Source organism: Lemur catta, chromosome Y (genome assembly GCF_020740605.2).
Source record: "Lemur catta isolate mLemCat1 chromosome Y, mLemCat1.pri, whole genome shotgun sequence".
In the NCBI taxonomy this organism is placed as follows: Eukaryota; Metazoa; Chordata; class Mammalia; order Primates; family Lemuridae; genus Lemur; species Lemur catta.
The window spans coordinates 4926586-4938809 of record NC_059156.1 but is presented as its reverse complement, the minus strand read 5'-3'; the positions used below and the strand labels follow the sequence as shown (position 1 = coordinate 4938809).

The following is a 12224-nucleotide window of genomic DNA, read 5'->3' as shown; positions in this document are numbered from 1 at the left end:
TCTTTGGATTCCTATTAGAATGGAATATCTTTTTCCATCCTTTCACTTCAGTCTGTTTGTCTCAAGCTCCTGCCCACACATGATTCTCCCACCTTAACCTCCCAAAGCATTGGAACTACAGGCGTGAGCCACTGCACCCAGTCTATTTGTCTTTGAATCTAAACCGAGTCTGTTATAGACAGGATGCAGTTGGATCATTGGAAATTTTCTCATCCATTTTTGTTAATCTCTTATCTTGAATATAGCATTTATATATATATTTGAAGTTATTACTTACAAGAGACTCTTGTCATTCTTCTGTGTGTTTTCTATATGCTATATAGCTTTTTGTCCCATATTTCCTGCACTACTGTGTTTTTTGTGTTTCCTGTTTTGTTTTGTTGTTTTGGTAATGATACATTTTAATTCCTTTCTCATTTCTTTTATGCATATTCTGTAATTATTTTCTTTATGGTTACCATGATGATTACATTTAACATTCTAAAGTTATAGCATTATTTTTAAATTTATTCCAATTTACCTTCAGTAACATATGAAAACTCTGCTCCTTACAGCAACCCCCATTGTTTTCAGTTAGTGATGACACAGATTTACATCTTTATATGTTGTATTCCCCAAAACATAAGCTAAGGATACTTTTTTAATACATTAGGGTCTTAAGTTATGTAAAGAAGTAATTCTATGGAGCTTTACATTGTTAAAATGATACTACCTTTTATAATTGCCCATGTATTGATTTTTACCTTAATTTTTGTTTCTTCATACTATCATCTGGTATGCTTGCATTTCACCCAGCAAGGATTCTTTTAAGCATTTCTTGAAGGGCAGGCCTAGTGGTAACTAAGTGCCCCAGCTTATTTATTTCCTCAAATTTGTGAAATTTTTGACCATTGCTTCTTCACATGATCTCTCTGCTCCTTCTCATACTCTAACAAAGCTTAAGCTGATTTGCTTGCCTTGTGTGCCACTGGTTCTGTAGGCTCTGTTCACTTTCCTTGATTCTTTTTGCTTTCTCTTCTGAACTTGAATATTTTAATAATTCTTTCCTCAAGTTGTTAATTTTCTTCTTTTTGCTGAAATCAGATTTTGAATGTCTATACTGGATTTTTTATTTCAGTTATTATACTTTCAACTCCATAATTTCCTTTTAGTTTTTTAGTAAGTTTTCTTTCTTTTTGAAAATTTTATTTTGTTCATACATCATTTCTTGACTTTCTTTACTCCTTCTTTTACTTCTTTAAGCTTACTAAAGATTGTTGTTGTAAAAGTACTTTCTAGTAAGTCTACCATTTAGTCTTTCTGTGGAAATCTTCTGTTGGTTTCTTTTTTTCTATTGAAGGGGCCATACTTTCCTGTTTCATTTTATGCCTTGTTATTTTTTTGTTGAAAATGGACATTGAAATCTTAAAATGTTATAACTTTGAAATCAGGTTCTCCCCTTCCCAGAGTTTGCTAGGGTTTTGTTTGTTCATTATATAGTCCGGGTGCTAATAATCAACTTGAATGTTAAGTAAAGGTTTTCTCAGGTCGTTTCCAAGCCTGCACCTTTCCCTGGACACATGTGATTACTTTCTAAATTTCCATATATGTGTGGTTCCCTTGGAATATTTTTGTCCTTAAATATCTGGCTGCTAAGAGGAAAGAGAAAAATGAAGAGAGAAAACTCTTGGGCCCTTTAAATCCCCTCGAAGTTGCTGCAGTGGCAGAAGGAAGGGCTTGCAGAAAATGTAGGGGATGCAGCAATGACTGCCCACCTCTTTTGGTACCTTCTTAATCAAAAGCAGCAACCATAGCTCAAGTCCCCAACATTTGTAGGACAGTAATCTTCCTGACAATCCTCACTCCTGAAAGCAACTCAAGTAGTGCTTGCAGGACAACCTGCCATAGTGCTAGTTGGTGGAGGATGGGTAGTTGTTTTTGAGTGAAGTGATGAAATTAATCAAATTTAATTGCAGCTTACTATCCAAGTCTTCTCCTGTAAGTTGCAATCCTTTAAATAGGCTCTAGAGTTCCAAAGAAGTTGTACAGATCTTCTAACTGCACTTAATCATCTAGTTGGACAGACAGATTCGTGCTGCCCTGTTTCTCCATTGACACTGTCTCCTCAGAACCCTGTATTCCTTTACTTCTAACCTCTTTGTATCTTCAGCTTCTAAAATGAGTCTTGTGAACACATCATATAGATAAATCATTTTTTTTTAAATACCCATTTGCCAGTCTGTGCTTTTTACTGCAAGATCTAAACGCCTTTGTACTTAACGTAATTACTGGTAAGAAATTACTTACTGACATTTAGCTATTTGTTTTCTGGTCCTATCAACCTGTTATAACTTGAATAATTATGTCATTATATATTGCAATGTAATAATGATAGAAATAAAATGTATAATAAATGCAATGCGCTTTAATCATCACAAAACCATTCCCACCCCTACCCTGTCTGTGGAAAATTGTCTTCCATGAAAACGGTTCCTGGTGCCAAACAGGTTGGGGACTGCTGCTAGTTCTTCAACTCCTCATGACTTTATTTTTTTAAATTAGGCTGATTTGTTATTTTGATCATTTTATTCCTTTGTTTCCTTCTACGTATTGTTTATATTTTCTTTTTATTTATTTATGTATTTTTTTTTTTACTTCAGCATATTACAAGGGTACAAATATTTAGGGTACATATATTGCCTTTGCCCCACCTGAGTCAGAGCTTCAAGCATGTCCATCCCCCAGACAGTGCACACCACACCCATTAGGGGTGTGTATATACCCATCCCCTCTCCCCTACCTACCCAACACCTGATGAGTGTTATTACTGTGTGTGCACATAAGTGTTGATCAGTTAATACCAATTTGATAATGAGTACATATGGTACTTGTTTCTCCCTTGTTGCGATACTTCACTTAGTAGAATGGGCTCCAGTTCTATCCATGATATGTAAGTGGTGCTAGATCACCATTGTTTTTTGTGGCTGAGTAGAACTTCATGGTATACATATACTACATTTTATTAATCCAATTGTGTATTGATGGGTATTTGGGTTGTTTCCACATCTTTGCAATTGTGAATTCTACTACTATAAACATTGAAGTATAGATGTCCTTTTTATAGAATATCTTTTTTCTGTTTGGGTAGATGCCCAGTTAATGGGGCTGCTGGAATACATGGTAGTTCTGCTTGTAGCTCTTTGAGGTATCTCTGTATTAATTTCCATAGAGATTATACTAATTTGCAGTCCAAACAGCAGTGTAAGAGTGTTCCTGTCTCTCCATTTCCCTGCCAACATTTATTGTTTTGGGACTTTTTGATAAAAGCTATTCTCCCTGGAGTTAAGTGATATCTCATTGTGGTTTTGATTTGCGTTTCCCTGATGATTAGAGATGTTGAGCATTTTTTCACGTTTGTTTTCCATTAGTTTTATCTACTTTTGAAACGTTTCTGTTGATGCCCTTTGCCCACATTTTAATGGGGTGGTTTGATTTTTTTCTTGCTGATTTTCCTGAGTTCTGTATACATTCTAGTTATCAGCCCTTTATCAGATGTGTAGCATGTGAATATTTTCTCCCATTTTTTAGGTTGTCTGTTTGCTTTCATGATAGTTTCCTTGATGTTCAAAAACTTTTTAATTTGATCTGGTCCCATATATTTATTTTTGTTGTTGCTGTGATTGCCTTTGGGATTTTCTTCATAAATTCTTTCCTTAGGCTTATGTCTGTAAGAGTTTTTCCAACATTGTCTTCTAGAATTCTTATTGTTTCATGCATAGGTGTAAGTCTGTTATCCACCATGAGTTGATTTTTGTGAGAGGTGCAGATCCCATTTCAGTCTGCTACATGTGGCTATCCAATTATCCCAGCATCATTTATTGAATAAGGATTCTATTCCCCAGTTTATGTTTTCCTCTACTTTGTGAAAGATTAGATGGCTATATGAGAATGGTTTTATATCTGGGATCTCAGTTCTATACCATGGGTCCGTGTCTCTGTTCATATGCCAGTACCATACTGTTTTAGTTACTATAGATTGGTAGTATAGTTTGAAGTCTGGTAAATTGATACTTCCCAATTTGTTCTTTTTGCTTAAAATTGCTCCTGCTATATGGGGTCTTCTCTGGTTCCATACAAAGCATAGAATTATTTGTTCTAGATCTGCAAAAAATAATGTTGGTATTTTAATAAGGGTTACATGAATCTGTACATCACTTTGGGTAGTACAGACATTTTAGCAATGTTGATTCTGCTGACACATGAGCATGGTATGGTTGTCCACCTGTTTATGTCCTCTATGTCCTTCCTCGGTGTTTCAGAATTCTCCCTATAGAGGTCTTTTCACCTCCTTGATTAAGTGCATTCCTAGTTATTATTTTCTTTGCTATTGTGAAGGATATTGAGTCTTTGATTTGGTACTCAGTTTGTTGTTGGTGAATGGGAATGCTACTGATTTGTGTACATAGATTTTATAACATGACACTTTGATGAATTTATCAGTTCCAGTAGTCTCATGACAGAGTCTTGTCCTCTTCTGTCCCCACTTGGATGACCTTGATTTCCTTCTCTTGTCTGCTCTGGCAAGGACTTACAGTGTTATGTTGAACAGAAAGAGTGATAGAAGGCAGCCTTATCTGGTTCCAGTTCTAACCAGGAATGCTTTCAGTTTTTCCCTGTTCAGGATGATGTTGGCTGTGCATTTGTCGTATATGACTTATATCATTTTTAGATAAGTCCCATCTGTTCCTATTTTGTTAAGCATTCTTATCGTAAAAGGGTGCTGAATTTTGTCAAATGCTTTTCGTGTATCGTTTAAGAGGACTTCTGTTTATGTGGCAAATTACATTTGTAGATTTGCATAGGTTGTACCATCCCTACTTCTCTCAGATGAAGCCCACTTGACCCTGGTGGATTATTTTTTTGATAAGTACCTGAATTCAGTTTTCTACGATTTTATTAAGAATTTTTCCATCTACATTCTTAAGGGATATTGGTCTGTAATTATCTTTTTTTGTCCTTTCCTGGTTTTGATATCAGGGTGATGTTGGCTTCATAAAACGTGTTGGGGAGTATTCTTTCCTTCTTGATGTTGTAGAATAATTTCTGTAGGATAGGTACCGGTTCTCCTTGTAAGTCTCCTAAAATTCAGAAACCAGCTGGTCTGGGACTTTTTTGTTTTTGTTTTTGTTTTTTTTTTGGAAGGTTTTTTTATTTCTACTTCATTTTCAGTACTTGATATAAGCCTGTTCGGGCATTCTGTTTCTTCCTGATTGAGCCTAGGGAGGTTGTGTGTTTCTAAGAATTTGTCCATTTCTTCTGTGTTTTCAAGTTTATGTACACAGAGTTTTTTATAGTATTCATGGATGATATTTTGTATTTCTGTGGTATCAGTTGTAATCTCCTTTTTCATTCCTGATGGAGCTTATTAGAGTCCTTTCTTTTCTGCTTCTCATTAATCTAGCAAGAGGTGTATCATTTTTTTTTTATATATCTTCAAAGGACCAACTTTGTTTTATTAATCTTCCATATAGTTTTTTTTTGTTAAAGATTTCATTTAGTTCTCTTCTGATCTTGGTTATTTCTTTTCTTCTCCTGGGTCAGTTTGCTCATCCTTTTCCAGTTCTTTGAGACAATTGATTAGATTGTTGATTTTTGGCCTTTCTGTCTTGGACGTAGTCATTTATGGATATAAATTATCCTCTGTGGACTGCTTTAGCTGTATCCCACAGATTTTAATAACTTGTGTCTCCTTTATCATTAAGTTCAAAGAATCTTTTTATTTTCATCTTAATTTCCTCCTTAACCCAATAATCATTCAGCAGAAAGTTGTTTGGTTTCCATGATTTTGTTTAAAGATAAGAGTTTCTATTAGAATTGATTTCTGGTTTTATTCCAGTGTGGTCTGAGAAGATGAATGGTATAATTTCTGGGGTTTTTTTTTTTAATTTGTGGAGACATGGTTTGTGCCCTAGGATATCATCAGTGTTAGAGAGTGTCCCATGAGGTGATGAGAAAAACCTATATTCAGTGGTTTTGGGGTAGAATATTCTCTAAATGTCTGTCAAGCCCACTTTTTCAATAGTTCTGTTTAAGTCCATTCTTTCTTTGTGTATTTTCTGTTTGAATGATCTGTCCTGTTCTGTCAGAGGGGTGTTGAAATCCCCAGCTGTTAGGTGCTGGTCTTTATCATTTTCTTTAGATTAAATAGAATTTGCTTTATGAACCTGGGTGCATCTGAGTTTGGTGCATAAATATTTAGAATATTTATGTCTTCTTGTTGAATTGTACCCTTCACCATTATATAATAACCATCTTTGTCTTTACTGTTGTTGATTTGAAAACAAAGTTATCTGAAATCAGAACTGCCATGGCAGCTTTCTTGTGGTTTCATTTGCATGCAATATTGTTTTCCATGCCTTCTCCTTGAGTCTGTATGTATTCTTGTGGGTTACATGTGTTTCTTGAAGATAGCAGGAATTTGGCTTGCGTGTATTTATCCATTCAGTCAGCATATATTTCTTTAGTGAGCAGTTCAAGCCATTCACATTTATTGAAAGAATTGATAAGTGGGACAGATTTCTGTTCATCCTGTTGAGTTGAACTTTGTTGCTTTGTTTTCTCTCTTGAGCCGTTGTGTCATCTAGCCTGTAACCTTTAGCTTTTGAATGATTTTACAGTGGTGTTTGTCTGTTGTGCTTATTTGTGTATAACACTGTTCTGAGTGCTTCCTGGAGGGCAGGTCTTGTCTTGATGAATTCCTTCAGTCTGTGCTTGTCTGAGAAGGTCTTTATTTCTCCTTCATATAAGAAACTTAGTTTTACAGTATACAGAATTCTAGGCTGAGCATTACTCTGAGAAGACTGAGAATGGGGCCCCAGTCTTTTCTGGCTTGTAAAGTCTCAGTTGAGAAATCTGCAGTTAGTCTGATGGGTTTTCCTTTGTGGGCTACATACTGCTTTTGCCTTATGGCTTATAGAAGCACCTCCTTTGTTTTTATTTTGGCCAGTCTGATGACTATGTCTTGTGATGTCTTCGTATTTGCAAAGAATCTCCCAGTCCTTTGAGTTTCTTGTACCTGATTATCTAGATTTCTATCAAGGCCAGGGAAATTTTCCTCCATGATATCCTCAAACAGTTTATCCAACTTGTATATTTTCTTCTTCACCCTCAGGGGATGCCTATGATTATTATTTAGACCTCTTCATAATCCCACATTTCTTGTAGACTTTGCTTTTTCTCTTATTTTTCTGCTTTATCTCTACAACTGACTTGTTTAATTAAAAGGTGTTATCTTTAATCCTTGAGATTCTTTCTCCTGCTTGAGCTAGCCTATTCTTGAGGCTTTCCACTGTTTAGTAATTCCTTGAATAAATTCTTCATTTCCAAAAGTTCTGTTTGATTTTTCTTCAATATTTCAGTTTCTTTAGTGATTTTTTTTTCTTCCATGTCCTGGATTTGTTTTTATGATTGTTTGTTTTTTTGTTTTTGTTTTTTTGGTGGTTTCTTTGTGTTGTGTATCCATTTTCTTTTGCATTCCGTTGAGTTTTCTTACAATCCATGTTCAAAATTATTCTTCTGTCATTTCAGTGTCCTGATTTTGGTTTTCTAGAAAGCTGGTGTTTCCCTTTGGGGATGGAGTGTCGTTTCTGTTTGATTCTTCCAGAGTTCTTTTGTTGATTCCTTCCCATCGGAGCAGCTGTTGCTTCTTACCTTTGGATCTATATTTTTTAGATAGTTACCTTTGGAATTTCAGTTAATATCCTAAACAACCTGGTTTGAATAATGCCAACTTGTTTAAATAATAACAGTTTAGTTTCAATTATACATAATTACTCTCTTCTTATATTTCTCCATCTCACATTCATATTGTTATTTCAGATTATATCTTTAAACATTGTGTGCCCATTAAAATGTTTTATGTAAGAGGTCCTACCAGAAGGACAACAGTAATTACTTTTATCAGTGTTATGGTAGTAGTGGTAGTTTCCTTTACCAGTATTGTTTATTTCTTCTAAAGGCTTCCAATTATTGTCCTGTGTTTGTTCTTTTTGGCTTCCTTCTAACATTCCTTGTATCCTAGCAATCCTTGTAAGACAGCTAGTAACTAATTCCCTTAGCTTTTCCTTATCTAGGAATTCTTTCATCATTCTTGAAGTATCATTTTGCCACATATAGACAAGCTTTTTTCTTTTAACCCCTTTTTAATCCTTCTGGCTTCAGTGATTTCTGCTGAAAAAAATCAACTGTTAATCTTACCAAGCATCCCCTCTACGTAAAAAATTGCTTTTCCATTTCTGCTTTTACGCTTGTTTTTATCTTTGGCTCTTGACCATTGTGTAATGTCTTTTTGTATGGCCATCTTTCAGATTTTTTCTGGTTAAAGTTTTTGCCTTTGAATTTGCAAATTCATGTGTTTCATCAAATTTGGGAAGTGTTCAGATATTATCTAGTCACATATTTTTGCCTTTTCATTATTTTGTTTCACTTCATAGTGTTCTACAAATCTCTTTAGGTTTTTTCCACTTTAATCTTTTCTTTTCTACTGTTTTTCAGAATCTTTATTTCAATTACCACTTCTTCTGATTTACTGAATCTTCTGTCAACTCAAATCTACTGTTGCACTCCTTTATTGAAATTTTTCATTTCAGTTATTATACTTTTTATCTCTAGATTTTCCATATTTTCTATTTATAGTTTCTGTCTCATTGGTATTCTCATATCATTGTTAACATCATTTTTCTGTTATCTTTTCCTTCTTTTAGCATATTTAAGTCTATTATTTTAAAATCCGTGTCTTAGAACATTTAAAGTTTGGATTTCTCAAGTACATTGTCAGTTTTTTCACTTTGACTTGGCCATACTTTCTTTGTGAACTTTTTCTTGTAGCAAACAATATATTTGAATAATATGTTATCTCTGGAAATCACATATTTTTCTTCTCCTTTCCAAGTAGTAACCAGGCCCAACCCTGCATAGCTTCAAAGATCAGAAGAGATTGGGCACATTCAGGTAGTATGGCTATAGATGTTTTTTCCCCTTCTCTAGGGTCTATTTTTCTTGGTTGTTGATGGCTTATCTTGCATTCTATCAGTGTTTTGACTGACTATAGTATAAAAACTCATTCAGTTTTTCAAACTGGATCTGTGTTAGTGCATTCTTTTGACAGTTAGCCAGATTGTTTATTCTTCTGCCTCAGCCTTTACTTACTGCTCACACTGAGGTTAATCATCAGCCTGAAGTTAAAGTATACAGTTTTGTTATGTACTTTTTGAGCTTGTGCTCTGTCATGAGCATGCACATGGTTTTCTGAATTCTTCAGTGCATTTGACTACTTTTGATATCCTGATTTCTTCCCCCACCCCACCAAAAAAAAGTCTCTCCAGCTTTTGCTCCCTTTTCTTACGTCATCTATGTTACATCTCAACTGTGTAATTTTTGCTTCCAGCAACTTAAGTGTTTTTGACCAATGCCTGGTGTTTTCAGCCATGAGTTAGTTTTTAGTTAGGCAAAACAGAGTTGAGTGTGTTTCATCAGTTCTTCAGGTAACCCCTGGACAGGATATAACAAATACAGTAATTTGCAAATAAGATTCTGGAGGAGGCAAAACAGATCTTATTTGCAAATTACTGTATTTGTCTTAAAAGACTGATTTTAAGATATACACTGAGCTAAGGAGGTGTGAGGCAATCCCAAAAACCTTTCTACACCATTTTAAAGTTATTTCTTACAAACAGTGATGTTTGCTTGTTTGATGTAAACCATTGATTTCCTGGGGCTGGACAACTTCTGGGGTTTTTTTTAAATGTTTCTATGGAGGGGTGGGAGTTTGGACGTGTGTGGTTTGCAATTTTGCTTCCGTCATTATTTCTTGAAATAGTGATTAATTGTTCTCTGAACTCAGACTTCATTTTTATTGAAGAAGTTTATGTTTATAAAAGCTTTTTCACTGAGGCAGTTGTGCTTTATTGATTACATAGATTTTGATGGCTACATTTTTACCATGACTACAAAACAATGTCATTTCTTAAGTTTGTGAGAATATTTAAATTGTCTTTTCTAATGAAAGATAACAGACCTCTTTGTTGTAAACAAATTAATATTATTTACTAATTTGATAACTGTTGATTGAGCCACTCCTCCTATGTAGGTTTTAAAGTCTTAGTAGTAAACTAAATAAATGAATGAATACCCCTGGAATTTTTATTCTAGAAGAACAATACTTTATACACCATTTAAATATATATGATATCAGATGAAGTTCCTAAGACTGAGAAGAAGAAAAAGGTTTTTCCAGTGCTTCTCAAAAAGAGTATTGCAGAATATAGTGCTGTTTGAGTGGTCCTTAAACTTAAGTGTTCATCAAAATCATTGGCATGGCTTTTGAAAATATAGATTTCTGGGAGGCCACAGCAGGAGATCAGGAGTTCGAAACCGGCCTGAGCAAGAGCTGAGACCCCGTCTCTACTAAAAGTAGTTAAAATAACCGAGCATGTGGCACTTCTCTGTAGTCCCAGCTACTCAGGATACTGAAGCAGGAGGATCACTTGAGCCTAAGAGTTTGAAGTTGCTGTGAGCTATGATAATAACACTGCACTCTAACAATATTTATGTATTTATTTGTTTATTTCTGGGCTTCTCTTCCAGAATTAATGATTCAGTAAGTACGGAATGGGGCCTGAAAATTTGTATTGCTTGTAGGTTCTCAGGTGATGCTGATACTGCTGGACTGACAACCATATTTTTGAGAACTACTGATGTAATCAGAGCTATCTTTAGATACTTTTAGTTTCCATGAATTGTTTGCTCCAAAGCACAGTTCATTGAAAGCATTCTGGGGAGACTGAAACAGATTTGTAGAGCTTAAAAGATAGCACCTAGTTACAACGTGGAGAGGCATTTTCAGATTGTTCCAAGAAAGGTACTAAATTTATGTCCTGTAAAATAGGAGGCTTATATTTTCTTTCTTAATGCTTGTCTTTGGCATGGTCCAGCCCCACCTCTGATTCACAGTGCTGTTAAAAATCCAAGAAGTCATACATTCAGAAACTTTAATAGTAAGTAGTAGTATTTTTAACCTATTGGATGACAGCTTGAGGTGTAACTCCCTGACAGATATCTTAAATCTACCTATTCTGTGTTGCTAGCCAAATACTCAGGTGGGGGTTACTTTGTATTTTTGCTATTAATTTATATCACCTGTTAAAGATAAACCAGTTTTGGAATCACTTTTTTGTTATTCATGGAAGTAATACTATAATAAATACAAATGTTTTCATTTCAGAACTGTTCGTCAATTGGCACAGGAGCAGTTCTTCTTAATGTGCACCAGATGTTGCATGGGACACAGGCCTCTGCTTTTCTTCATTACTCTACTCTTTACCATTTTAGGGGTGAGACATTTTTAAATACTTCTGTCAGTATAATTCATTTTTAAAATGAAAAGCATTTGGGAAATTTCAATTTTAACTTTTATTAAAATTAAGACAGTCATAATTAATAAAATATTATAATTTTTATACCATTTGTAGACTAGTTTTTGCTTACTTTTGTAATTCTTAGAAAAAAACATATACTCCATTGGCAAAATAGAAATCAAAGAGCTAATTTTTTTTTTTGTCATTGATGTAAAAGTACTCACTTCATTTTCAGTTCTCTGACTTTTTTAAAAAATTATATAGCCCATTGATTCTCAGCATAGACTTGTGAATTCATGTTTTAATTTAATATTTCAGAGCACAGCAAGAGAGAGAGGTAAACATTCAGGTGACTATTTCACACTTTTACGGCACCTTCTTAATTATGCTTACAGTAGCAGTATTAATATACCCAATGCTGAAGTTCTTCTCAACAATGAAATTGATTGGCTTAAAAGGATTAGGGTAAGTTGTGTGATATTCAATTCATTGTATCATTATTAAATCAGCTGTCATTAAAAGGTTTATAGTTTTGAGTGTTTATTAAACAGACTATGTCTGAGACTAGTAAAAACAAAATGTGTATATACTTTTCACTGGTTTATGATTCATGGAAACACAGCTAGTTTACATGCCATACATTCTTTGAAATTTGAAATGGTAATAATTCAGTTTCCTCCGTTTTGGTATTTTGGGACATTTTTGCAGATTATCTTATGGAAACATTTTTTTTTTTAATAAAAGAGTTGAGAGAAATTAGTATTTACATTGAACCATCTGATATCTTTTATTTATACAATGTTCTATAAGAATGTATTTCTGAAATGTATA

General features: G+C 34.3%; 1 protein-coding gene across 3 annotated transcripts in view; it reads left to right on the top strand.

The window, feature by feature from the left end:
• The window catches only part of LOC123629100 (probable ubiquitin carboxyl-terminal hydrolase FAF-X), a 166632-nt gene that overhangs the window by 100859 nt on the left and 53549 nt on the right, over positions 1-12224 (top strand). For all 3 annotated transcript variants that reach the window (XR_006731901.1, XM_045539062.1, XM_045539064.1), the window contains 2 exons: positions 11261-11369; positions 11712-11858. Coding sequence is in view for 2 of the 3 variants with exons in the window: in XM_045539062.1 (XP_045395018.1) it covers positions 11261-11369; positions 11712-11858 (256 nt within the window). In the remaining variant the exon portion in view is untranslated. The remainder of the gene's footprint in view (positions 1-11260; positions 11370-11711; positions 11859-12224) is intronic.